General features: G+C 48.6%; 1 protein-coding gene and 1 long non-coding RNA gene across 2 annotated transcripts in view; one reads left to right on the top strand and one right to left on the bottom strand.

Annotated features, from left to right (window-relative positions):
• Positions 1–1,392: 1,392 nt before the first annotated feature.
• On the bottom strand, positions 1,393–24,504 carry HTR1D (5-hydroxytryptamine receptor 1D). Its single transcript, XM_027520737.1, has 2 exons — positions 24,421–24,504; positions 1,393–4,139 (listed from the first exon to the last, which is right to left on the bottom strand). The coding sequence occupies exon 2, from the start codon at positions 3,423–3,425 to the stop codon at positions 2,292–2,294; it is 1,134 nt and encodes a 377-aa protein (XP_027376538.1). The 5' UTR covers positions 3,426–4,139; positions 24,421–24,504; the 3' UTR covers positions 1,393–2,291.
• LOC113879411 overlaps positions 10,813–25,975 on the top strand; it is an 88,744-nt gene continuing 73,581 nt past the window's right edge. The window contains exon 1 of the long non-coding RNA XR_003507314.1: positions 10,813–11,619. This is a non-coding gene — a long non-coding RNA (uncharacterized LOC113879411). The remainder of the gene's footprint in view (positions 11,620–25,975) is intronic.

Here is a 25,975-nt window from a genome sequence, read left to right as displayed (position 1 = left end):
GCTGGTGAGGAAGAGTACAGCCTTAAAGGAAAGTCAGGAAGGGCATGAGAGAGCAGAGGAGAGGAGTGAGTGTGCAGAGACGTGTCTCTGGGCTCAGGGAGCACTCCCATGGGGTGACCTAGACAAGGATGCAATCATTTTAGAAACTTTAGAAAATTGGAAACAACCTAGTGGATAGAATTGACCTGATGCAAGAAGTGAAGAGAAGTTTATTTAAAACCCAATTCCTGGGTTTAACTGCCAGAGATTCTGATGTAGTGGGTCTGAGTTGGGAACCAGAAATTCAGGGTTGACAGAATCTCCCTGGGAGATTCTGATGCAAATGGTCAGCAAACACACTGTGAGATGCCGAGCAGAAACTTAAAGGTCAGCACAAGACTCCCCTGGGTGCTCCCCCTACAACAATCCTGGCCTCCCTGCTTATCTCTCCCTTTCTGATATTCCATATTCCTGACTCTCCTCCATGTTCCCAGAGATCCCATGGAGTCTTACAGGCCTCCTAGGCTCTGTCCTTGCTCTTTTCTTCACCTGGCATGACCTTCCCTACCTTCCTTTTGCTCTGAACCAACTTCCCCTGAAGCTTTGTCACACCTCCCCTATCTCAGTTTCCCATCCCCTAAAAGTTCATCAGCTCATGTGTCACCTTCTTATGAAACCTTCCCTAATCACAGGCAAGTTTCTTTGTTGCATCTGTAAAACAAGGATGGAAAGCAAGACAGAAATTGTATGTGAGCAGCATTGCAGGCACTCAGTACATAGTAGCTATTATTTTTATGTTGCTTAATCTTGGGCAGATGAGTTTCTGCATCTCTGAAATGATAAGAGCTCTTGTGCCAACCACTGTGTTAAAATATACAATAACCACCCGATATTTTCCTCATTTTACATTTGAGGAACATGAGGTAAAAAGAGATTAAGAAACTTGTCCAAGGTCATTCATCCAGGTAGAAGTTGGTAGTACTTGGATTCGAACTGAGGCATCAGGTCCTCAGCTCTAATCATCACGTTATACTGACTTCCACTGTTATGGGACTTCCCAGGTGGTGCTAAAGAATCCACCTGCAATGCAGGAGATATAAAGAGATGGGGCTTCGATCCCTGGGTTGGGAAGATCCCCTGGAGGAGGATGGCAACCCACTCCAGTATTCTTGCCTGGAGAATCCCTTGGACAGAGGGGCCTTGTGGGCTACAGTCCATGGGGTCTCACAGAGTCAGTCACAACTGAAGTGACTTAGCATGCACCGTTATTATCAGACTCCAATCAAACAATAAATACCAGGATTCTGGCACAGGGACCAGCGTGTGGTAGGTGCTCAGTAAATGCTAGAGATTAAATTGAATTGGGAAGCCCCTACATCCAGGGAGGGAGTAAAAACTACTCAAAGACTTTACTGATAATGATGTCTCATGCTTTTTATTTGACTAGACTCAACACCTTAAGATCTCTAATGAGAATGGGATGTAAAAAAATAATTCAGGAAAAAAGTTCAGAATGGTGTTCCATTGAAAGCCTGGTAGGTGCCAATTCTGTCAGTCTGCTTCAATGGGGGTAAATTGTGGGTTTTAACTTCAGAACATTCAGATGGTGCAGGGGGAGGATGGGTGGCTGATCTGGTCCCAGCCATCCACTCCCCTGCCCCTGGCTTCTGAATCTCTCTCTGTCGCTCTGTATCCATCACTCTATATCATTGGCACTTCAAATGCTGACTTCTTCCTCATGATCAACTAAGGGAGATTCAATCTAAGAAGGACTCAGTGGAAGAAATACTTGGGTGTTATTTTCCAACTAAGGCACTGCATGGAATGGAAACCCTCCATCCAACTCCAATTCTGTTTCAACTCAGGTCATTCATCTCACTGACTCTCTTTAGTGGTGGTGGTGGTTTAGTTGCTAAGTCATGTCTGACTCTTGTGATTTAGACCTCCATGCAAAACTTAGGTAGACCAGAAAGCCTCCCGTTTTGAACTTGGGGTCTTTCTACAGAGTTAGCCAGTTTTCTGCCCAAATAGCATCAATAAGGAAACCTGTAGGTCACATTCTTTCCAACATGGATGAACCATGAAAATATTACACTAAGTAAAGTCTTGCCCCCTTTCACACAGCTGCCCAGCTTTTGGTGGCTCAGAAGTCAAGACAACAGCAAAAAAAAAAAAAAAACACCAGACAATTCTATCAACTGGACCAAACCCCAAGATATCGGAACTAACCCAACTCTCAGGAAAAATAAAAAAGACAATTTCCAGTTGGTTTTCAGGACATAAAAGATATCAAGAGTCACCATCAAATAAGACTAAGAGGTTTTCCTGAAACGGACAACTTTCTGAAACGCTTGCCGAAACTCTTCGTTAAACATAGTATAGATTATTGGATTGATGAGGGAGTTCAGATAGCCTAGCCAGGTGAAAAAGTCAAAAAGTGCTGGGTGGATCCAGCAGGAGTCTCTGCAGATGGGAAGGACCAGAGATGCTACAAAGAAGGGCAGCCAGCAGACGATAAAGGCCCCCAGAATGATCCCCAGGGTTTTTGTGGCTTTCCTCTCTCGAGCAGCAGAAATCCTCTTGCGTTCCAGGACACTATCGGCAAGCTTGATTTTCACGTGGTTAAAAAAGAGAGGGGAGCCGGCGGAATGAGAATGCCCCTCGTGAAGGCTGGGGTTGAGCGAGCACAGCGAGGACCCTGCAGAGCCTGTGATGAGGTGCGCGGTGGTGAAGCGCTTCCCGTAGAGGGACGGCGGGTTCAGGATGCGGTTTCGGGCGGCCATGTAGATACGGCCATAGAGGATGATGAGCAACACGGACGGGATGTAGAAGGCCCCACAGGTGGAGTAGATGGTGTAGGAGATCTGAGACGTGTTCACCAGGCAGTCCGACATCTCTTCATGAGTTTTGGCCTGCCGCCAAAAGAGGGGTGGAATGGAGATGCAGACTGAGATGGCCCAGACCACTGTGATCATGGCGGCTGCGTGGCCCACAGTCCGGCGTTTGCTGTACTCCAGGGCATCTGTGATGGCCCAGTACCTGTCCAGAGCAATGACACAGAGATGCAGGATGGAGGCCGTGCAGCATGTGATGTCAGAAGACAGCCAGATGTCACACAGGAGTTGGCCGAAGCTCCAGGTGTGGGTGGTGGTATAGGCGATGCTGATGGGCATGACCAAGATGGAAACCAAGAGGTCCGTCATGGCCAGGGAGCCAATGAGACAGTTGGCTGGGGTGTGGAGCTTCCTGGTCAGGAAGATGGTGGTAAGCACAAAGGCATTGGACAGGACTGTGGCCAGGGTGATGATGGAAAGGAGCACAACAAGAGCAATCTTGAGGGCTTGGAGAGTCCCCGGGTCCCAAGCCCCTGGAGTTGCTGTGGCATTCAGGGATCTGTTGGGAGCCCCCTGCAGAAGACCTTCTGCTGACTGGTTTGGGAGGGACATTCTAGGTGGCTCTGTCTTTCCACAGACTTTCACATACACAGCTCCTTTCACAGTTGTCCTGCTCACAGAATAAGGTCATCCTTCTGTTTCACACTGGTGGGAGGCAGCCGTCAGAACAGAACCCAGCGAAAAGCCCTCAAAACTCCACCGTTGAACACTGAGGTGACTACCTTTAACTGGTAGTTAAAGGTCTTTCCTAAATCAGATGATTCCCAAGAGGTCTCACTGTTCTGGAACTTTGCCCAGCAACTGATCAGGCGTTGAGGACACATACTGGATTTGTTAGACATTTACCAGGATATCAAAACAGTCTCTGCAACGCTCTGAAATTCTTGCTTTTGGCATTCTGGCTCCTTCCAAAGCTTGAGAGATAAATGTGTTTAATGAGAACTTAAGAATTTCCTCCATTCTATTCTGAGAAGATTCTGGATTTCAGGTCACCCCTGGGAATTTTTTTTTTTTTTTTAACCAGAGACAAAAAGAAGTGCCAGCTGATTCAGAGAGACAGCGCAGTCAACAGCTCACAGTTTTCCCAGGTTCGTCTGCATGTGTCATGAGGTAGTTAACTTTGGTCCCTGTCCCACTAAACGTCTGGAGCCTGAACAGACAGACAAAACATTCCAGTTACCAAGACTCGAAGAATGCCTAAGCTGGGAGAAGGCAAAACAAAGAGATCACTGTGGGTTCATCCTGAAGGCCACGTGTTCAGAAGTTCTGGGGGTTAAGGAAAGACAAAAAGTAGAGTTAGGTTCTAGAAGGACAGTTTAGACGTTTGAGATTAACTATAAGATTAAAAGGATACTGCTTAGTGCTGGCAGTCGTGCAGCCAAACTGGCATTTCCACACAGGTCTGGAGAAGGCGGGGGAGGGCAAGGAGCCCCACCCCCACAATTCTCAGAGGGGGCACAGGATCACAGCTGCTGGACATATCACAGGTTTCTTACAGGTACATGAAACTAGCTCTGTGCATTGTGAATCAGAAATCATCCTATTTATTCAGCAACAATGGAACCTAAATAAAAATAACTGTACACACACACACACACACACAGAGGCCACTGGGAAAGATACCAAATTGTTACCATGTACTTCTCTAGGAATTGGGGAAGGGGTGGTGACCTTTTTCCTATCATACGAGTTTTCCAAATTTCCTAGAGTGGGCATGTATGACTCTTAAAATCAAACGTGCAAACAACACCTTTTCGTTAAGCAAAGAAAGTGAACTGCAGGGAACTCCCTGGTGGTCCCGTGGTAAAGACTCCTCACTTTCATGACTGTGGGCCCGGGTTTGATCCTTGGTTGGGGAATTAGGATTCCACGAGCCATGTGGCCAAAAAAAAAAAAAAAAATTAAGTGCAGAAATAAAAATCCTGTGCTTTGTTTCATGGTGAAAGTTGAAATACAAAAATAAAATAGGCTTTGCAAATGAGAATTGGAAATTAAGTCACAAAACAATCTTGAAGAATCATTTTCTTTTCTTTGTGTCTGTGGACTTGAATCTGGGTTTCAGTATTTGGGACACGGGCAAGTCCTGGTATCTGAAGTCCACAGGGTCTGGCAGGAAGCCCCTGGGTGTACGGGGTCGGCAAGAAGAATGCTAAGACCCCTTAGCCCCATCAATAACCTTACTGTGTCTCCCCCCGTCTTGTGTGGAGTGCTACTACTCCACTAGGAATCCCTATGATTCATTTATCATTATCTCTTCCAGCTCAACTTAGCAAACAGGTCTTGCCCTGAGAGCATTCACAGCCCAGGAAGGGAGGCAGACATGTAGTGTCAAGGACCCTGGGATGGAGCTGGCAAGGCAGAATATATATTATACATACATGCTTTTCTAAAAAATGTGATATCACTTTCTTTACTGGCAGCACCGAGCAGCTGGTGGGATCTTAGTTCCCCTACCAGGGTTCGAAACCCGAGTCCCCTGCGTTTTGCAAGACAGATTCTTAACCACTGAACCATCAGAGAAGTCTCCACAATTTCATTATTAAGGACTGCATATTGTTCCATTGGTTACCTACATTAAGGAGAAGGGTCTCAGTAGTCAAAGTCGAGAGGGATGGCATTCCTGGTAGCTGGAAAGATAAGAGTAAAGGCCTGGAGGCTGGAGTGCAGAGAGTAGAGGATCAGGCTCTAGGCGTGGGGGGTAGGGGTGGGGGGCAGCAGGGCACGGGATAAGAGTTTCGCTTGGACTGGGGCAGTCTAGGCTCTAATCCTTGTTCTAGCCCAACCTTCCTGTATGACCTTGGGCAAATCCTAACGTCTCAGATTTCTTTCCCAAAACAGGAGCCAACCCACTTGCCAACCAGAACTGCTTCGGGGCTTTCATTGCTCCTGGCAAGGTCAGCCTTTGAAACCCACTAAAAGCCCGAGAGATGCCAAGAATCATTGTCATCCTACTTCCTTCCTTCTGCTCGGCCCTGGGCTTTGTTGGAAAAGTTCAGTCTACGGCTGTTGATTGGCTTTATTTTTGATTTAATTAATTGATTTGGCTGTGTTGGGTCTTCGCTGTGGGACACAGGGTCTTTGTTGTGTCACGTGGGATCTTTTGTTGCAGCGCAAGAATTCTCCTGATGTGGCCCATGCACATAGTAGCTGTAGTATGCAGGCTTAGCTATTCCTCATGACATGTGGGATCTGAGTTCCTGGACCAGGATCGAACCCACATTCCTTGCATTGGAAGGCGGATTCTTAACGGTTGAACCACCAGGGAAGTCCCTATTGATTGATTTTAAATCATTAAGAAGCTGAACGTGCAAAATGGTAGTTTCCCTCTCATGCCCCAAAAGTGTGCTTTGTCTTTAAAAAAAATATCTGCCCAGAGGAGAGAAAACAGCCTGAGTTAAGAAAACCCTTCTTAAGCTACCTGTTCTGAAACATTCCCTGAATTTGAGGAATATTATCATCACACCTTTGATGGAGCTCTTCGTATGTTCCAGGGTGGGACCCACTCCACCCATGGCCCCCAACTGACAAATGAACCAATCAGCGCTCAGAAAGGTGATGTCACCTGCCCCAAGGTGACCAGGTGGAAGTGGAAAAACCGGGTCCGGGGTCAGCTCTGACATTTCCACTCCTCTCCACACTGCCTCAGTCCAGGAAGAAAAGCCTTCCGGCACGTTTGCTTCTAGGCATGAAGCTGGTTTGGGATCTCCTGGAGATACAGGAAAATGGTGATTCCTTCACGCTACCCCACCCGCCTCCTTGCCCCATCCTCCACTCCCAAAGGCCTCTGGCTGAAGCTCTCCTTTAGTTCACAGGGAAAATGTGAAGTCAGGTTGGACTGTTCGGAATTTTCTTCCCTCCAGACGGTCTGGGTGAGCGAGGTGGCGTCATTTCCCACGGAAGGCTGGTATGCTTGCCCCACAAACCCAGGGGGTCACTCCTTGGGTTCCAGGCATTCCAATGACCTCATTCCAGTGAAAGGTGTGGGCTCAGAAAGGCCCGGGAGGCTGGTGGGTGACATCTTGGGAAGAAGGACAGTGTGGATTGCCTTGGTCAGGAATGCCAGGCTGGAGCTTTGTAGGAGGCCACATGATTCTTTTTTTAATTAATTTTTATTGGCGTATAGCTGCTTTACAATGTTGTGTTGGTTTCTGCTGTACAGCAAAGGGAATCAGTTATGTGAATACATCTGTCTTCTCTTTTTTGGATTTCCTTCCCATTTAGCTTGCCACAGAGCACTGAATAGAGTTCCCTGTGCTATACGGTAGGTTCTCATTAGCTATCTATTTTATACATAGTACTGTATATATGTCGATCCCAATCTCCCAGCTCATCCCTTCCCCATGCACTCCTTGGTATCCATAAGTTTGTTCCCTACATCTGTGTCTCTATTTCTGCTTTGCAAATAAGTTCATCTGTACCAAATCTTTGTAGATTCCACATAGAAACATTAATATACAATATCTGTTTTTCTCTTTCTGATCTACTTCACTGTGTATGACAGCTTCTAGGTCATCCATGTCTCTGCAAATGACACTGTTTTGTTCCTTTTACGGCTGAGTAATATTCCACTGTTTATACCTGCCGCTTGGGAGTCACACAATTCTGAGGCTGTCTCCTGCCTACTGTTCTTCCCCAACTTGAACAAAGTTGGGGGAATTTCCCACAATCCAGCTACCTTTGGAGATATAGACTCTAGGTCCATAGTCAACCCTCCCATCAAATAATAAGATAAAAAACAGAAATCGTATGTAATTTCAAATAAGGTAAAAAACCAAAAATTCAAACAATGAGCTACTGTCTTCAGTCAGCAGGTAGGTAAAAATTTTAATCTAGTTGAGTCATGTCATTTGGTAAAGGTGGGAGCAACAGAAATTATCACCTCCCACTGGTTAAGTATACTTTGGAGGACACTTGTTAGCAAACAATTTGGCCTTATGTCATAAATCTAAAACTGTAATGACCACCTCATGACCCAGTAATTCCACTCCCAGGTACATAAGACAGAGAAACTTTTCAGTGTGTTCCCCGGCAGACAGCAACAAGAATAATCACAGTAGTAATGATTGTAACAGCAAACAACTGGAAAGCACCCAAGCATCCATCAGGAGCAGGATGGCAGAATATGGCGTATTCCTGTGCCGGCTGCTAGAGCAGCAAAACTGGGTAAATCAAAGCGCGTGCATAACAGTGCCAACAACAAAAACATGCCAGAGGAAACAAACTGTTTAAGGATATAAATATATGTGGCAAAGCCATAAGGAAAAGCAAGGAAACATTCAACATAAAACTCAGGGAATTCCCTGGCGGTCCAGAGCTTTCATTAGAGAGGGAATGGGTTTGATCCCTGGTCAGGGAATTAAAATCCCACAAGCGGTGTAGTAAATAAATAAATAAAAATAGCAATAAAATTAAAGCTAGTGTTTACCACTAGAGGGGAAAGGAAACAGGGATGTGATCATCACGGAGGGGTTTTAAAGGTATCAGCGATGTTTCTTAAGGCAGTAGTGAGTACATGGTTGTTGTTAGTCTTTAATCTGTAAGTATGTTTTATAAATACATTCACACACACACACATATATTCTTTCGTAGGGAATTGAGATTTTCATATTTTTTCTTAATCAGTTTTGTACATTATAAAAAAGAAAAGCACATGACCAGCACTCGAAGTATTGGAACCAGCGTTGATACCTTGATTCTGACATGTTAATACCCATCCATACATCCTAGTCCCAAATTTCTGAGTTCTGAGCCCAGCTCTGCCACTGATCAGCAGGGTAATCATGGGCAAGACATGATTTCTCTTTGACCCTCAGTTTGTTTGTAAAAAACGGGAACATTAGCATGGCTATGCTGCCCCAAAGGGGTGTTCCAATAAGATCATATATATGATAAGATGTAATTGTAGCATCCTGGATAAATGTAACCATAATAACAGAGCTGGAGGAGAATGGCAATAAGCACACATTTTGGGTAAGGCAGGCTCAAGTCCCAGTCCCCGTCGCTCCACTTGCTTGCTGTGACCATTGGGTAAGTTACTTAAGCTCTCCGAGTTCCAGTGATGAAGGTGATAATTCACACCTCGCCAGAGTTTAGGGAGAACTGATTAGAGCATGGATCTTAATGCCCAACATAGTAAATGATGACTTCTCTGGTTTCTACAGGATGGATCCAACCATGTTCAGGTCTCCAGGTGACAAGGTCTCTTCCCTCGCTAGAAACAAGGCATCGCTGTCCGTTTTAGCCAGTGATGTCACCATTGTCAGAACTACCAGCCGTACCCGGGAGCTTCTCCCCTGCCCACCACAGTCCTGGCAGTCATCAAAGCGAAGTTAGGCCCTTCCTCAGCCTCTCCTGGGAGAAGGAAACGACAACCCATTCCAGTATTCTTGCCTGGAACATCCCACAGTAGGCTACAGTCCATGGGGTTGCAAAGAGTTGGACATGACTGAGTGACTTCACTTTCACTTTCAGCCTCTCCTGAGCCCAGTAGCATCTTCCCTGGAGTCCACATCATACAGACTCTAGCCATATCATATGCCTCCCAGCTCCAACGTCTCTGCAGAGGGGTAGAGAGGAAAAAGCAGCGACGCCTGGGTCCCAGTTCCAACTTGGTCCACAGGCTACCTCTGACCACAGCTGGCTGGACCAGGGTGGACTTGTGAGCCAAAACAAACCAGCAGGTTCTCTCTTGGGAATTTAAATTGGAGACTGTGAACAGCTGAGTGGAGGGAGAGCTGATGGAGGGGGAACAACTCGAATGCTAAGGATTCTGGGGCAGGAATCGGGCCACAGCCGTGACCAAGGGGTGGGAAAAGCCATCAGTAAACAACCAACCAACAGGTCTGCAGAGAGAGGCAGGAGGACAGGGGACCCGGAGAAGGGAGCAGGGAGAGAGGAGACCCACCTGCCCCAGGAGAGGAGAAGGAAGGAGCCTTCCAAGCCCAGTGAATACTCTTTACCCTTAGACGTCCATGAGCAGCCTCTGCACCAAGGAAACCTCATTTGTAGCAACTTACACTTTTTCTGTTGAGCCAGTTCAAATGGACACAACAGGCCGGGAGAAAGAGAAATCAGACAGAGGATTTTCAGCTCCTTCCCACCAAACGATCCCCGCTGGGGACGAGGCAAGTCACTTCACCTCCTGTGCTTTTCTTTCTCATCTGTAAATTGGGGTCCTAACACCTTTTGCCCAGAACTGCTATGTGGATTCCGGGAAGGCACAGTCACTGCAGGCATCCTTTTTAACCCCTCTTAACTAAGGCTTCCCACCCAGGGCTCAACTCCTCCAGCCTGCAGAAGAATCTGTCACTTCCCTTTCAGAAGGAGCTTTATTTTAACTGAGTGAGTCATAAAGCCTTGCCAGAAACAAAGAGGATGTATGGGTTTAATGTATCCTCAGAAGTCTGTCCCATCTTTTTGGAGGAAAAAAAAAAAACCAATAAGCTGTGATAAAGATTTGATGCAGCAGAATCAGTGCCCCACAGAGGAATTTCTGTCTGTTCTTTCTCTGGAAGCTGTGCGGTACGGATGAGTGAGCCCTGACCAGGGAAACCATTCTCCTCAAATCTGAACACTGCTTTTTATTTTACAAAGCACATCCACAGCTGTTATTTCATCTGTTGCTCATGGGACCTCCCACAATCTCGGTCTTTGTAAAATCAGGGTATCAAGTCTATCTCCCATGAGTGAAATAAATATGAGAGGAAGATTAAAAAATTTTAATAGGAGCGTGTGTCCATCTATCCATCAATCAGTATATCTGTAAATGAATGGAAGTTTTGAAATCTAGTCAGTTTCTTGAGCAAGTCAACATTTCACCTCAATTAAAATCTAGAGAATGGGGACTTCCTTGGTGGTCCAGTAGCTAAGAATCTGCCTTCCAATGCAGGGGACATGGGTTCGATCCCTGGTTGGGGAACTAAGATCCCACATACTGCTGGGCAGCTAAGCTCAACTGCTGCAACTGGAGAAGCCTGTATGCCGCAACAAAGACTCAACAGAGTCATAATAAAATAATAATAAAATAAAATGACCTCTTAAAAAATCTGGCAAATGTCGAAAAATCAAAAGCAGTCAAACCTCTGAGCTAGAACTTCTGCTCCCAATAAAAACAATAAAAACATGGACAAATGTTCACCAAAAGGCATGTGCAAGAGTTATTCATAACAGCACTATTGAGCAACCCCAAACTGGAAGCCACCCAAACAAAGGTCAACAGTCTAATGGATAAATCCACTGTGGCATATTCCTACAGCAGAATACTACAGGCCAGTGAGAATGAGCCCCACCTCCCTGCCACACTCAGCCATGTGGATGAACTTCACGGAACAGAAGACACTCAGTGCTATGACCCCACGTGTGAGTCAAGCTTCATAAAGTTCATGAACGGGCAAAACTGATCTGCTGTGATGGGAGTCACGCTAGTGTGTTGTGTTTGAGGGGAAAGAGGCAGTGATGGGGAGGGAATATGAGAGGGGCTGCTGGGTGAAGGTCATATGGTCTGCCCGCTACATGTGAACTTTCAAAAATGCCTGCATCTGGTTCCAGCGAGGAACCAGAACCTGTGCCATCAACATCAGGCGTGAGTGAAACTGCAGCTTGCCCTCCGTCTCCTGTTGCTGACGATCCTTCAGATCTACCACCTCCCACCTCTCCTCCCGCCTGCCGTCGGTAACTCTTCTCGCCTGTTCACTCGATGCCAGCCCTTGGATGCCAGCTGTTACGCTGTACCACTGTACTTCTCTAGGTACTGTACTACAAAATTTTAAATGCTTTATTTTCTGTTTTTAAAAAGGTATTATTTGTGTGAAAAGTACTATAGACCTATCACAGTATTCTATACCTGATGGTGTTGGGTACCTAGGCTAACGGGATTGGACTTTACGAATGAATTGGACTTGTGCTCTCAGAACGGAATTGGTTTGTATGGAGGGGACTTACTGTATTCTGTTTCCTGAGCTAGGTGCGTTCACTTTGTGAATATTCATCAGTCTGTGCATTTGTGTTTGGGGTACTTTTGTTTTTGTAAAAATGTTTACCCCCCAAAATTAGTGGTTAAGTGCCTAAGAACTGGGGTACCAGTTCTGTGCTCAAAGGGGGCCTTGAACTCGTCATTTAACCTCTTGAGTTCGGTTTCTCCGTGGGGCAAATGGGTAGGGTAACAGTACCAACACTACAGGGCTATTTTGTTTGAATGAGCTGAGTGAAAAGCACCTGCCATGGAGTGGATGCTCTGGACATTTTAGTTAGTTGTAATTAACAGTCCCTCCCTAGCAAACATGATCTTGAAGGAACTTTTATTTTTTTGGTTTATTTTTAAAAAACATTTATTTATTTGACTGCATTGGGTCCTGGTTGCAGGGGATCTTTATTTGCAGCACGTGGGACCTAGTTTTCTGACCAGGGATCGAACCAGGGCCCCTTGCACCAGGATCATGGACTCTTAGCCACTGGACCACCAGGGAAGTCCCTTGAAGGAACTTTTAAAATGATATAAACCAATATAACGAGCTGAGATGCTAAGACCCAAAGATTACAGATGTCTTGCCCCAGATTTCAGAGGAAAGTTCCACCTCCCTCCCAGCTCAGCTCAGCGTCCACCTCCCCATGCTGTCCCCATCTTCCCCTGTCAAGAGAAGGCATGTATTTCCTGGACCTGGGCTCAGCACGGATCAGCCGTGGCCAGCAGGGTCAGGCAAGGCTGGCAGTGAACTTGTTCTAAATCTAGTTCTCAAGGTTCTGTGCATATTTCTGCTTGTGGTCCATCATCTCCATGAGAAGACCATGTATGGGCTTACCACTGGCCCCGAGAGGAGGTGACAAAGACATGTGGAACAGAGCTGCTTATACCAATGGCCCCAGCAAATCCCCACGGAGAATAGAGCACCTCAGCTGACCGGCAGACACACGTGTGAGCCCAGCTAAAATAGCAAACATGCCCAGCCCATTTCAGATTAAATCAGCCAGTCTCCAGACGCATGAATTTTAGTAGTAAATGTTACTGTTTTAATCCACGGAGTTTGGGGGTGGCTTGTTACACAGCCATAGCTGACAGGTATAGTCTCCTCTCAGTATAGTAAGGATAGTACAGTAGTACTGAAGTACTGAATTCTACCAGCTTCACTGTCTAAACCTAACTCTGCCTTGGCTGTCTTCATTCTTCTCTACCCCTGTTGCCACTTCCTGTTTGGGGCCAAAATTTTCTCTGGCTTAATACAGTATTTATTTATTAATTTATTTTGTTGATCTATTTATTTAGCTGTACCAGGTCTTAGTTGCAGCACACAGGATCTTCAATCTTCTTTGCAGCATGCAAAATCTTTCTTTGAGGTATGTAAACTCTTGTCTATGGCATGTGGGATCTAGTTCCCTGACCAGGGATCGAACTCGAGCCCCCTGCACTGGAAGCATGGAGTCATAGCTACTGGACCACCAGGGAAGTCCCTCTCTGGCTTAAATGGTCTCCCTGCCTCCACTTCCTTCCATTCTCTTACCACGTAACACCTGGAATCTTCCTTTTAACTAAAAGTCTGACCATGGCACTCTTAAATCCTCCAGTGGCTCCCCCTGCACCTGGGATTAAGTCTCAGCTCCATCATTTGGTCGAAGAGAACCTTCATGAACCTTTAATCACATCTGCAGCATCGCCTCTGAACCTCGCAGGCTGTGACCTTCCCCATCCAGCGTCACAGACCTGCTTGAGTTCCTGCTGGCACCCTCCTGCCGTACCCAGGTCCCAGAGCTGTGTCCTGCTCTACACCTTTGTCTTTGCTGTGTCCTCCGCCTAAGTCACCCTCTGGGACTAAACTCTGGCATCTCCTCAGGGAGCCTTTCCTAAAGGCTTTCCCCCCCAGCTTGGGTGAGGTCCCCCTCTTCTGGATGCCCACCACCAAGGCTCTTACCACACCAAACTCTCCACCACTGAACATTGAGTGCAGGGACCATATCTTATTTAGCTCCTATAACCCTGACACCTGGCCCACAGCATGAGGTCAATAAATGGTTATGAAAGGCTCCATGATCCGAGGAATGGGCCCTGAGAACAGGGTACTGGACTGAGAGACGGTGGCCCTGGACTTTAGCTTGGTTCTGCCATGAATTCTCTGCAACCTTACAAAAGACAGTTCCTCCTCTGGGCCTCAGGGTCTTTATCTTGAAAATGAGAGGGTTGGGTCAGGTCAGAGATTCTCTTGCTGTGCATCAGAATCACCTGGGGGAACTTTAAAAAAAATACAAATGCTGTTACAAACAACAAGAAAATACAGATGTCCAGGCTTAAACCCCCGAGGGCTAGAGCCCAAGCAATGTAATTGTTCAGAGCTCCTCATGTGTTTCTAAGGTGCAACCAGGTTTGGAAACCACTGGCCTGGATGATCTCTGGTGATCTTCATCACTGGCGATCTGGTTATCTTGAAACAAGGTAAAGGTTGTTTCCAAGGCCTTTATAACAGGGAAATATGAGAATTCAAACCTGTCTTACTTTCAGCCTTGTGCTGTGTCAATTACCAGCCTTTATCAGGGAAGGGACCACTTTGAATGACCAAGTTGCACAAAGACTCCCACTGGGTGCCCTGACTCTTTGTGACCCCATGGACAGTAGCCTGCACCAGGCTTCTCCATCCATGGGATTTTCTAGGCAAGAGTACTGGAGTGGGTTGCCATTTCTTTCTCCAGGGAATCTTCCCGACCCAGGGATTGAACCCAGGTCTCCCGCATTGTAGACAGACACTTTTACCGTCTGAGCGTCCAGGGAAGTCCATTCATCAGGGAAGGGACCACTTTGAATGACTAAATTGCACAAAGACTCCCACTGGGTGCTCTCATGCTTGTGAGAAAGAGGCCAGAGAGGTTTTAAACTCTCACCATTAACCTCTCACACTACCTCTTGGGGTAGAAATTCCCCCATATTACAGATGAAGAAACTGAAGTTCAGAGAGGTAAAATGCCTAGCCCAAGGCCACATAGGCACTACATAAAACAGCTGGAAGTCACAGCCAGTCCTGAGAAAGTGTAGAGCAGTCGCTACTGGCCACATGTGGCCCCTGAGAGCCTGAAAGTGCGAAACACACTGGATTTCAGACTTACTTCAAAAAACAATGTAAAATACCCCATTAATAGAATAAATATTTATATCAATCACATGATAACATTTTGGATATGTTGAATAAGTAAAATATAAATCAAAATCAATTTCACTTTTATTTTAAAGTGGTTACCTCTAAATTTTCTAGATCTACAATTACATATGTGGGGTCTTCCCTGGTTGCCCAGTGGTTAAGACTTCGCTTTCCAATGCAGGGTAAGCTGGCTCAATCCCTGGTCTGGGATATGCCAAAAAACAAAAACATAAAAACAAAAGCAATATCACAGGGGTGGTATCGCCCCCTAGGGGTCACTTTGGGACTGTTGTCTCAAAAAAGAAAAAGAAATGCCAAGTAGGCAAAGTGGCGATGGCACCCCACTCCAGTCCTCTCGCCTGGAAAACCCCAGGGACGGAGGAGCCTGGTGGGCTGCAGTCCATGGGGTCGCTAAGAGTCGGACACGACTGAGTGACTTCACTTTCAATTTTCACTTTTCACTTTCATGCATTGGAGAAGGAAATGGCAACCCACTCCAGTGTTCTTGCCTGGAGAATCCCAGGGACAGGGGAGCCTGGTGGGCTGCCGTGTATGGGGTCGCACAGAGTCGGCCACGACTGAAGCGAGTTAGCAGCAGCAGCAGAGGAAGCCTTAAACAGCTAAGAAGAGAAGTGAAAGGCAAAGAAGAAAGGGAAAGATATACCCAACTGAATGCAGAGTTCCAAAGAATAGGAAGGAGAGATAAGAAAGCCTTCTTAAGTGAACAATGTAAAGAAATAGAGAAAAACAATAGAAAGGGAAAGACTAGAGATCTCTTCAAGAAAATTGGAGGGGTGGGAATATTTCATGCATAGATGAGCACAAAAAAGGACAGAAATGGCAAGGAAGGACGTAACAGAAGCAGAAGAGATTAAGAAGAGGTGGCAAGAACACAGAGAAGAATTATACAAAGAGGATTTAATGATCCAAATAACCACGAAGGCGTGGTCACTCTCCTAGAGCCAGACATCCTGGAATGTGAAGTCAAGAGGACCTTAGGAAGCATTACCACGAACAAAGCTAGTGAAGGTGATGGAATTCCAGTCGAGCTATTTCAGATCTTAAAAGATGATGCTGTTAAAGTGCTGCACTCAATATGACAGCCAATTTGGAAAACTCAGCAGTAGCCACAGAACTGGAAAAGGTCAGTTTTCATTCCAATACCAAATAAAGGCAATGCCAAAGAATGTTTCAACTACCATACAATTGTGCTCATTTCACATGCTAGTAAGGTAATGTTGAAAATCCTTCAAGCTAGGCTTCAACAGTATGTGAACCGAGAGCTTCCAGATGTTCAAGCAGGATTTAGAAAAGGCTGAGGAACCAGAGATCAAATTGCCAACATCCTATGGATCACAGAAAAAGCAAAGGAATTTCAAAAAACATCTGCTTCATTGACGACACTAAAGCCTTTGACTGTGTGGATCACAACTGTGGAAAATTCTGAAAGAGATGGGAATACCAGACCACCTGACCTGTCTCCTGAGAAACCTGTATGCAGGCCAATAAGCAACAGTTATAACCAGATATGGAACGATGGACTGGCTCAAAATTGGAAAAGGTGTACGTCAAGGCTGTATATACATTGTCACCCTACTTATTTAACTTTTATGAAGAGTACATCATGCAAAATGCCAGGCTGAATGAAGCACAAGCTGGAATGAAGATTGCCAGGAGAAATATCAATAACCTCAGATATGCAGATGACACCACCCTTATGGGAGAAAGCAAAAAGGATCTAAAGAGCCTCCTGATGAGGGTGAAAGAGGAGAGTGAAAAAGCTGGCTTAAAACTCAACATTCAAAGAACAAAGATCATGGCATCCAGTCTCATCACTTCATGGCAAATAGATGGGGAAACAATGGAAACAGTGACAGACTTTATTTTCTTGGGCTTCAAAATCACTGCGGACAATGACTGTAGCCGTGAAATTAAGAGACCCTTGCTCCTTGGAAGAAATGCTATGACAAACCTAGGCAATATATTAAAAACCAGGGATATCACTTTGCCAACAAAGGTCTATAGTCAAGCTATGGTTTTTCCAGCAGTCATGTACAGATATGAGTTGGACCATAAAGAAGGCTGAACGCCAAAGAATTACTGCTTTTGAACTGTGGTGCTGGAGAAGACTCTTGAGAGTCCCTTGGACAGCAAGGAGATCAAACCAGTCAATCCTAAATAAAATCAACCGTGAAAATTCAATGGAAGGATTGATACTGAAGCTGAAGCTCCAGTACTCTGGCCTGGTGTGAAGAGCTGACTCATTGGAAAAGACCCTGATGCTGAGAAAGACTGAGGGAAAGAGGAAAAGGGGGCGACAGAAGATGGGATGGTTGGATGGCATTACTATGTGAGCAGACTCTGGGAGATAGTGAAATACAGGGAAGCCTGGTGTGCTGCAGTTCATGGGGTCACAAAAAGTCGGACACAACTTAGCAAGTGAACAACAATTCTCATAAAATTCAATGCAGTCCCAGGAAGGGGGTTAGGACAGTACCTGGAGCTTGTGGACAGGGGCTGGAATAGCAGTAGTAGTGAAGTAATGGGCAACATTATTAACAGCTTACTATGTGCCAGGCACTGTGCTAAGCACTTCCCCTATATCAACTCACTGAAGTCTGACCACAACCCTCTGAAGTTGGTGCTATTAGTAAATCCATTTCCCAGGGAAGGAAGCTGAGGCTCAAAGAAATGTTTTGTCTAAAGCCCCATAGCTAGAACACATAGATCCAAAATTGGAACCTGGCTTGGTCTATTCCAAGCTCCACCACTCATAAAAGGTACTGAGTCAAGTCAGTTCCACTTCCTTCTTCATTCACAACTATTAAACTACATGTGATGCCGCACATTCAAAAAATCTCCCCTGGGTCCCTGATATGTTCTGGGCTCCATCACTCTCGCCTGAAGGGGGTCTCTCTCTGCCAGGTAGAGGGAGAGACTTGGGTCCAGAGGAGGGTGTGCAGACACCTTCCTTTCACACTCTGCACACAATCCTCTGCTTACTTTTTCACCACAGCCCAAAGAGAAGGGCGGGAAGGTGGTTATAGCAGCGCTTCTCACACTTGAATGCACACATGCATTACCGACCATCTTTTTAAAAGTGCAGATGCTGGGACTTTCCTGGTCCAATGGCTAAGACTCGGCACTCCCAACACTGGAGGCCCAGGTTCAAACCCTGGTCAGGGAACTAGATCCCACATACTGCAGCTAAGAGATCCCACCCGCTGCAACTAAGACCTGAGGCAGCCAAATAAATTAATTAAACATTTTTTTAATTCTAAAAAAAATATTTATTTATTTTTCACTGTGCAGGGTCTTTGTTGCTGTGCGGGCTTTTTCTGCAATTGGGGTGACTCTCTAGTTACAGTGTGAGGGCTTCTCATTGTGGTGGCTTCCCTCGTTCCAGAGCATGGGCTGCAGGCACGTGAGCTTCAGAAGTTGTGGCACGTGGGCTCAGTTGTTGCCGTTTCTGGGCTCCAGAGCCTAGGCTCAGTATTTGTGGGGCAGGGGCTTGGTTGCTCTGTGGCACGTGGGATCTTCCCAGGCCAGGGATCAAACCTGCATCTCTTGCATTGGCAGGCAGACTCTTTACCACTGAGTCACCAGGGAAGTCGCAATAAATAAATACTTCTTAAAAATGCAGATTCCAATTCTGTGGGTCTGGAGCAGGAGCTGAGATGCAGCCTTTCAGACAGGCTGTCAGGCGATGCTGCAGCTCTGCTGATGCCACTGACTCGCATGAGGGTAACAGTAATGTCAGCCCTGGGGTTTAAGGGGGATCTCAGCGTGTCAGAGCAAGAAGGACCCTTAGGAATGACCCACTCCAACTCCCTGGTGGTGCTGATAGGGAGAGAAAGGGCGAGACACTAGCCAAAGGTCACACAGTGAGTTACAGGCAGAGACTGCATCTTCGGAGTCCCATCCATGCCCCTTCCCATCCACCGTCTCCAGTTGGCGGCAGCATTCAGGACAGGTGTATCCAGACGCTGTCACAGCCAAGTCACACCACACGCTTTTGGCATTGTCACATCCTCTCCCCGCTTCCCATTTGAGCTTCCACATGAGGGAAGTAATCCTGGGAGCAGACTTGCAGGGCAGACCACACTCTGCAAGAAACCTTTGGGGCCGCAGCCTCTGGTCCTGGAGCTCAACTTGCCCCTTCCCGCCAGATGCTACACATCTGGGTCCCCAGAAAGCAGTTGAGCTGATGGATGGAGTGAAACCGTTTTCAGGACAGGGGAGACACTGACTTCTCCAGACTGGATGAGCAGGGTACTTACAACAGGAATTCATTTCCTAGAAATTAAACACTGAATTTGTTGGTGTTTACAGGATTCACCATCTGCTTTCCCTGCTGGGAAGCACAATACAAGCCATGATGAGAATATAAACTTTAAAGTCAGGTAGGGCTTTGGAGTTAGGGGAATTTGTTTCCCAGCTCAGCCATTTATTAGCTCTGTGACCTTGGACAAACTACTCCACCTGTCTGAAGCTGTTGACTCATCATCGCTTCAATAGTGAATGACTTAAAGCCTATCACAGGAATTCCCTGGCAGTCCAGTGGTTAAGAGTCCATGCTCCTGTTGCAAGGGGCATGGGTTTGATCCCTGGTGGGGCAACTAAAATTCCACAAGCTGTACAGTGTGGCCAAAAAAAAAAAGAAAAGCCTATTACATGTTGCCAAGAGCAATACAGATGTGGGTCCTGCTCTTAGGAAGACACCGCAGCCCTGGGGAAACCCTCCTGGAACCTGCAGCAGCCCTAAGATCCCTGCTGAAAGTGGCTTTGAAGGAACTTCCTTTAGTGGTGCAGTGGATAAGAATCCTCCTGCCAATGCAGGGGACATGGGTTCGATCCCCGGACCGGGAAGATTCCACATGCTGTGGGGCCACTAAGCCCACGCACCACAACGACTGAGCCTGTAAGCCGTAGCTGCTGAAGCTCTTGACCCCTAGAGCCCACACATCGCAACGAAGAGTAGCCTCTGCTTGCCGCCAACGAAAGGAAGTCCACACAGAGCAAGGAAGACTCAGTGGAGCCACAAATAAATAAATAAGAAAGAAAAGGCGGCTTTGAAACTGAGCATTGGCAACAAATAGAATCAGCAAGTGAAGAGGACCTGAGGCCAATGACATCTATTCCATGAGACTTCCCTTCCAGGGAAAGCAAAATCTTCCCTGCCATGCACCCCAAATTCTTTTCCTTTTTCTTTTTTTGGCTGCACCATGGTGGCATGGGGGATCTTAGTTCCCTGACCAGGGATCGAACTCATGTCCCAGGTAGTGGAAGCATGGAATCTTAACCCCTGACCATCAGGGAAGTCCCAGATCCTTTTTCTTCACTTCCTGCTACTTATCTATCCAGAGACTGCACAGTCCAGTCCTCTCCTCTCATCCTCCTGTTGACCTGCACTCAGCAAGAGACCTCACCTCCAGCCTGGCTGAGACCTCCTCCTACAAAACCCTGTGCTTCTCTCTCTCCTCTGAGCCTTCGCATGGGCGAGTCCCTCTACCTGGAATGCCCTCCTCCCCACTCCTCCACCCTCTCTGCAGGTTTCTCTGGATGGACTGCTCCCGCCTCCTCCCCGTCCCTTTGGTCTTCTTATGACTTATCACACTGGACTCCCCTACCCTGGGGGCTCACATGCTGACTGCCTGACTCCCTGTTGGACTTGAGTCTGGAAGGGAGGGGGACATGGGGGACACGAAGCCCAGGGACCTCTGTGTGGGGTACCTTTCCGCCCTCACCCACCTGTCCAACTCCAGTGTCCCCCTCAGGATTGAATTCAACTGTCTCCTCTTTGCTGAAATGTGTTCACCCCTTCCACCCGAGCGGGGCCAGTCTCTGCTCAGTGGTGCCAGCTGAGGCCTCACGGCAGGATTCACACCGTACAATTCTCATCATCCTGCCTCCAGTGTTGTGGGTCTTTCTCCCCACAGGATGGTAACTTCCTGGAGCAGAGTCAGGTTTTGTTCACAGCTGTATGTTTGGGCTTAATAATGATTCAGTAAGGATTGACTAAGAATGAATGAAAAAAGCACACTGACAATTTTATGTCTGTCCCCCAACCCCTTGCTTTGTGCCAACTAGTCACAAATATCTTGTGTTCATCCCCCCCGAATGTCTCACAGGGAACCCAGACTCAACTGAGCCATGACGGTCCTCGCCCACCCAGCCCCCCTGCCTGTTTCTTCCTTTGTGGGCATTATCCTGTTCTTATTCATCCATCCCCAGCACTTGGAAGAAACCTCCGTCCCTCCCTCTTCCCAGCATTTAACTAGTTATTTCCCTTCTATGAATTAGGAAGCTGAGGAGGTCACACAGCAAATAAATGCCGGGTCCGGGCCTTGCCCATCTGGACTCCCTACCTATGTAGCCTGACTCTTGCTCCCCCACAGGTGCTTAGTTGTCCTGCAGCATGTGGGATTTTATTCCCTGACCAGGGATCAACCGCGAGTCCCCTGCATTGCCAGGTCGTTTCTTAAGCACTGGACCACCAGGGAAGTCCCTCTCCAGGTTTGTTTGTGCTCCTTATTCCTCTGGCTGGAAGCCCCTTGAAGATCTACCCGTTTCCTCCCCACTCCAGCGACCAGAGCACAACAGGCTTACAATCAACATAGAGGAACACTTCACATAAGGCTCAAATGGGCTGAAGAAAAATAACAGCATTCCTTTTTCTCCTGTTTAAAACTCTCCATTCAGAATAAAATCTGAAAGCCTCACCATGGCCTGCAGGGCCCTAGATAATTCCCCCGCCCTCCTCAGCCACCTCTCTGACTTCATCTCTTACCATCCCCTACTCCCTGCTGCCCATTAAATATCACCTTCTTGGCAAAGCTTTGGACCAGCCAAGCATAAAGTAGCCCATCCTTTACCATATCACCTTGCTTCACGCTCATTTGAGCAGTTAATCGCATCTGATATTTTCTGCTTGTGTGTTTATGGCCTGTCTCCCCTCCTCCCCCATGCACTTTCTAGCTCATCGCTCTCTCCCCAGGGCCTAGAACAGTGCCGAAAGTGAAAGTGAAGTCGCTCAGTGGTGTCCAACTCTTTGCTACCCCATGGACTGTAGCCTAGCAGGCTCCTCTGTCCATGGGATTTTCCAGGCAAGAGTACTGGAGTGGGTTGTCATTTCCTTCTCCAGGGGATCTTCCTGACCCAGGGATCAAACCTGGGTCTCCCACATTGCAGGCAGACACTTTACTGTCTGAGCCACCAGGAAAGCCCCGAACAGTGCCGGACTGACAATAGATTGGTGGATCTACAGCCTGAAGAGCTATCTGGGCTGGAGACATGCATTTATGAGTCACGTGCACAGAGGTGGGAACTAGAGCCAATGGAGAGGGTGAGATCACCCAGGGAGGGTGTCTACTATGAGGAGAGAGGAGCGCCTGGGACAGCAGAACAGCTAATGGCTGTAGAAAGGAGGCTAAACCTGCAGAAAGAACAGATGAAGGGAAAACACGGGAGGGTCAAGTCGCAGGAGCCAGAAGAAGAGAGTGTTTCCAGAGCCAGGAGGGTCATCAGGAAGGAAGTCAAAGACTGAACAGTTGCTGCTGAATTCAGCTTCCTGGAGGCCGTGGGTGACCTTGGCAGGCCGATGCCCCCTTCATGAGGGCTATCTGTGCAATAAGAGGGGTCTCTCAGGTCCTAGGAACTTCTATTTCTGAGAATCTGAATTTCTGCTCACATTCACATCACCCTCATCAAAAAAAAAAAAAAGAAAAGAAAAGAAAAACAATTATCTGCCTGTGGGCTAGGAGAGAAGGGATGACCCGGGGGTGGTCACCCTCATTATTTATCCATCAGACAACTGACAAACTGAGGAAGCATCTCTGTATTCCCCAACCTGTCCTAGGCACCACTAGGAGATGAAGAGGCCCCAGACCCTGCCAGTCACATCCAGGTGGCTCCCCCACCCCCATGCTATCCTCTAAGTACTGGCTTCCCAATGCCTTCACACCAAAGGCCACCCACGTCTCCCCTCCACCTGGACAGGACCGAAAACAGCAAAAGGCCCAATTGCCCCAGTGGCTTTTGCTGGCGGCTGTTGGTAAAGAGTATCTTGATGCCCTGGTGAGGAAAGCCAAGACCCTGGGCTGTGGAGGAAGAGAGCCACCTGAAGGAGAGCAAAGACCCACAATGTGTCTTCCCTGGTGGTCCAGTGGCTTAGACTCCATACCCTCAAAGCAGGGGGTCCGGGGTTCAATCCCAGCTCAGGGAGCTAGATCCCATGCTGCAACTAGGAGTTGGCATGCCACAACTAAAACCTGGAGAGCCAAATAATAAAAATCAATGAGTACTGGAAAAAAAAAAAAAAAAAAGCATTGGAAGCGGATTCCAGGGAGACAGTGAGAGGTTGCTCCTACCAACCAGAGCAGTGACAGCCACAAGTGCCTGAGCTGCTGTCTGCAGCCAGGTGCTGCGCTCAGGAATGGCCTATTTGATTTGCACAGCAATGCTGTGAGGTGGACGCTGGAATCCCCTTTTGACATAGCATGAAATCAAGGCTCAGAGAAATTAAGGGCTTTCCCAAGGTCACACAGCTAGTAAATAGCCAAGCCCTGTGTGCTAAGGCAGCCAATCTGAGAGCCCCTGCTCTTAACCTTAGACCTTCCCCAGCTAGTGAGGCAAAGGGACTTTAGTCTTATCTTCTCTTCCACGCAGTGTGACCTTGGGCGAGATTTATTCCCTGCTCTCTGCATCTGCAGTAAAGCAGGTTTCTTAGTTCTCTTCCATGTCTGTTATGTAATTAACTGGGATTTGGACAGAGCTTTACAGTATATAAAAAGACATTCATAAGGCATCTCATCCCCCCACCCCGCCAATGGATCCTGTAGGATGAAAGAATTATCCTCTCCATTTGATAGATGTGCAAACTGAGGCTCGAGGAGACTCAGTGAGTGACCCGCCCAAGGTCACAAAGCAAGTTAGGGCCGCCGGGTTTCGCTCTCCACACTAGACGTTCCTCCAACTCCAGAAAGGAGCGGCCCGCGGTGCCCGGACCTGGCGGACAGGGGGCGGTGCCCGGCTACCCTCGGCCGCCCCGGGCCACTTGGTGGGGGGTCGCAGCCCCCGGCCCCGGGGATGGGGGGAACGCCTCCCGCCCCGCCAGATCTCCGGGAACGCGCGCCAGGCAGGCATCCCGCAGCCGGCCCCAAGCGCTGCCTCGACCCACCCTCCATCCGGGGGCTCGGGACGGCGCCCCCCGCGACGCGCCCCTCTAGCCGGGCAGGTCCTCCGGGAACCCCCTTCCGGCGTTCGGGCACTAGCCCCCCGCGTCCGAAGGCACCGGGAGGCGGGACGCTCGGGCCCGCGGGGCGCCGAGGAGGGCGCCGCCTCCCCGCCCAGCTCCACCTGGGTGGCCGGACTGCGAGCCGCAGGGGCCCCGGCGCCCCTCCCTGGGGCGGCACCGGGCTCCGAGCGCTTACCCGCTCCCGGGCACGCAGGTGCGGACCGCGGGCTCGCCGGCCCGGGTCCTCGTCTTCGGCCAGCGCTTCGTCTCCCCGCCGGCGGCCGCCGCATCTCCGCCGCGACCTCCCCAGTGGAGCCTGGGGCGCGCCGCCCGCCCCGCCGCCCCGGGGGCCTTCCCCTGGCCCCGCGCCCTCGCGATGCCCACCTCCCGGCGCCCTGCGGCTCCGGCTCTAGGTTCCCCTTCCCGCGCCCGCCGCCGTTCCTCGCTCCCTGCCCCCAGCTCCTCCCCCGCGAGGCGCCCTCCCCACTCTGCCCGCCGCCCGCCCGAGGGAGGCTCGGCCCCCTTCCGATCCCGGACGCGTGGCCCCAGCTCCGGGCCCCCGCCTCCGCCCTCTCCGCAGCCCTAGCTTCAGGGGTAGGTGGGCGACAAGGAAGCGGGGTTGACGAAATCCCCAGCCCGGTAACCCCGGGCCCCCACCTGTAGGGGAGAGGGCGGACTGGGTCCAGAGGAGGGGTGGTGAGAGGTGGGCCCTGCCCAAAGACCTTGGTGAAAGCCTAGCCTCCCCCATTTGTCCCTGCCCCCTGTCTTTCTCTCTAGGTAGGGATCGAAGCCGGTCTCCCGCATTGCAGGCAGACCCTTTAGCATCTGAGCCACCAGGGAAGCCCCTTTCCTTCATTTAACAAATATTGATGGATGTGTGTGTCAGGCACGTTCTAGGCAGTGGGGACAGACCAGTGAACGAAACGGATGTTGACCTAAAGGAGGTGACGTGCAGGTAGTGAGTAAAAGGTAAGAAGTGATTTTAGAGGTAAATGGCGTGGAGGACGATGAAGCATAGAAGGGAGATAGAGTGAAGTGCAGGTTCGAACAGGGAGGTTGGAGGAGGCCTCCCTGGGAAAGTGACATCCGAACAGGAGGTGAGGGAGTGAGCCCTGCAGAAATAAGGGGGCACCACACTCCACATGAGGGCAGCCCAGGGCAGTGAGGAGTAGGAGTTGAGGTCAGGGAGGCAGGGGAAGGGGCAGTTGCCACTCTCTTTCAAACAGCAAATTCTCAAACCTCAGGTTCCAGCAGGTGTTGGGGTGCCTGGTTCTAAGAACAGGGTCAAGAGAAGACTTGAGCACAAAGAGCAACCACGGGAAAGGTTCTGGAGGAGGTCCAGGCCTGGCTAGGTCCAGGTTTCACGCCTTCAGGGGGAGCTGGCCTCTGTCTCCTTATGAGCTTTCTGTCTCCTTGTTCATGTATTTCCAGGCCATGTTATTTGGATTATTTCCAATCTGTGCGTCTGCTGCTAGGATTGTCCTGTCTTCTTGATGAACTGATCCTTTTAGCATTATGAAGTGACCCTCTGTCCCTGGTAACAGCTCTTGTGGTGATGTCTCCTTAACTGGCTGTCAGGAGAGGCTGGTTTGCTTACAGTGCCCACAGCTGTTCGACATCTGGTATACCCCAAACTCAGCAGCTCCTCCAGACTTCCTTCCCAGTGTCCTTCTGTGCCCTTCTGCTTCACACTTTCTTTACCCACCTGGCCCTCCCCTCCTTCCTCCACTCCTCACCCTCCTGGTTTACCA

This window comes from Bos indicus x Bos taurus, chromosome 2 (assembly GCF_003369695.1).
Source record: "Bos indicus x Bos taurus breed Angus x Brahman F1 hybrid chromosome 2, Bos_hybrid_MaternalHap_v2.0, whole genome shotgun sequence".
Lineage (NCBI taxonomy): Eukaryota > Metazoa > Chordata > Mammalia > Artiodactyla > Bovidae > Bos > Bos indicus x Bos taurus.
The sequence above is the reverse complement of the archived record's forward strand: the minus strand, read 5'-3'. Positions and strand labels throughout refer to the sequence as shown.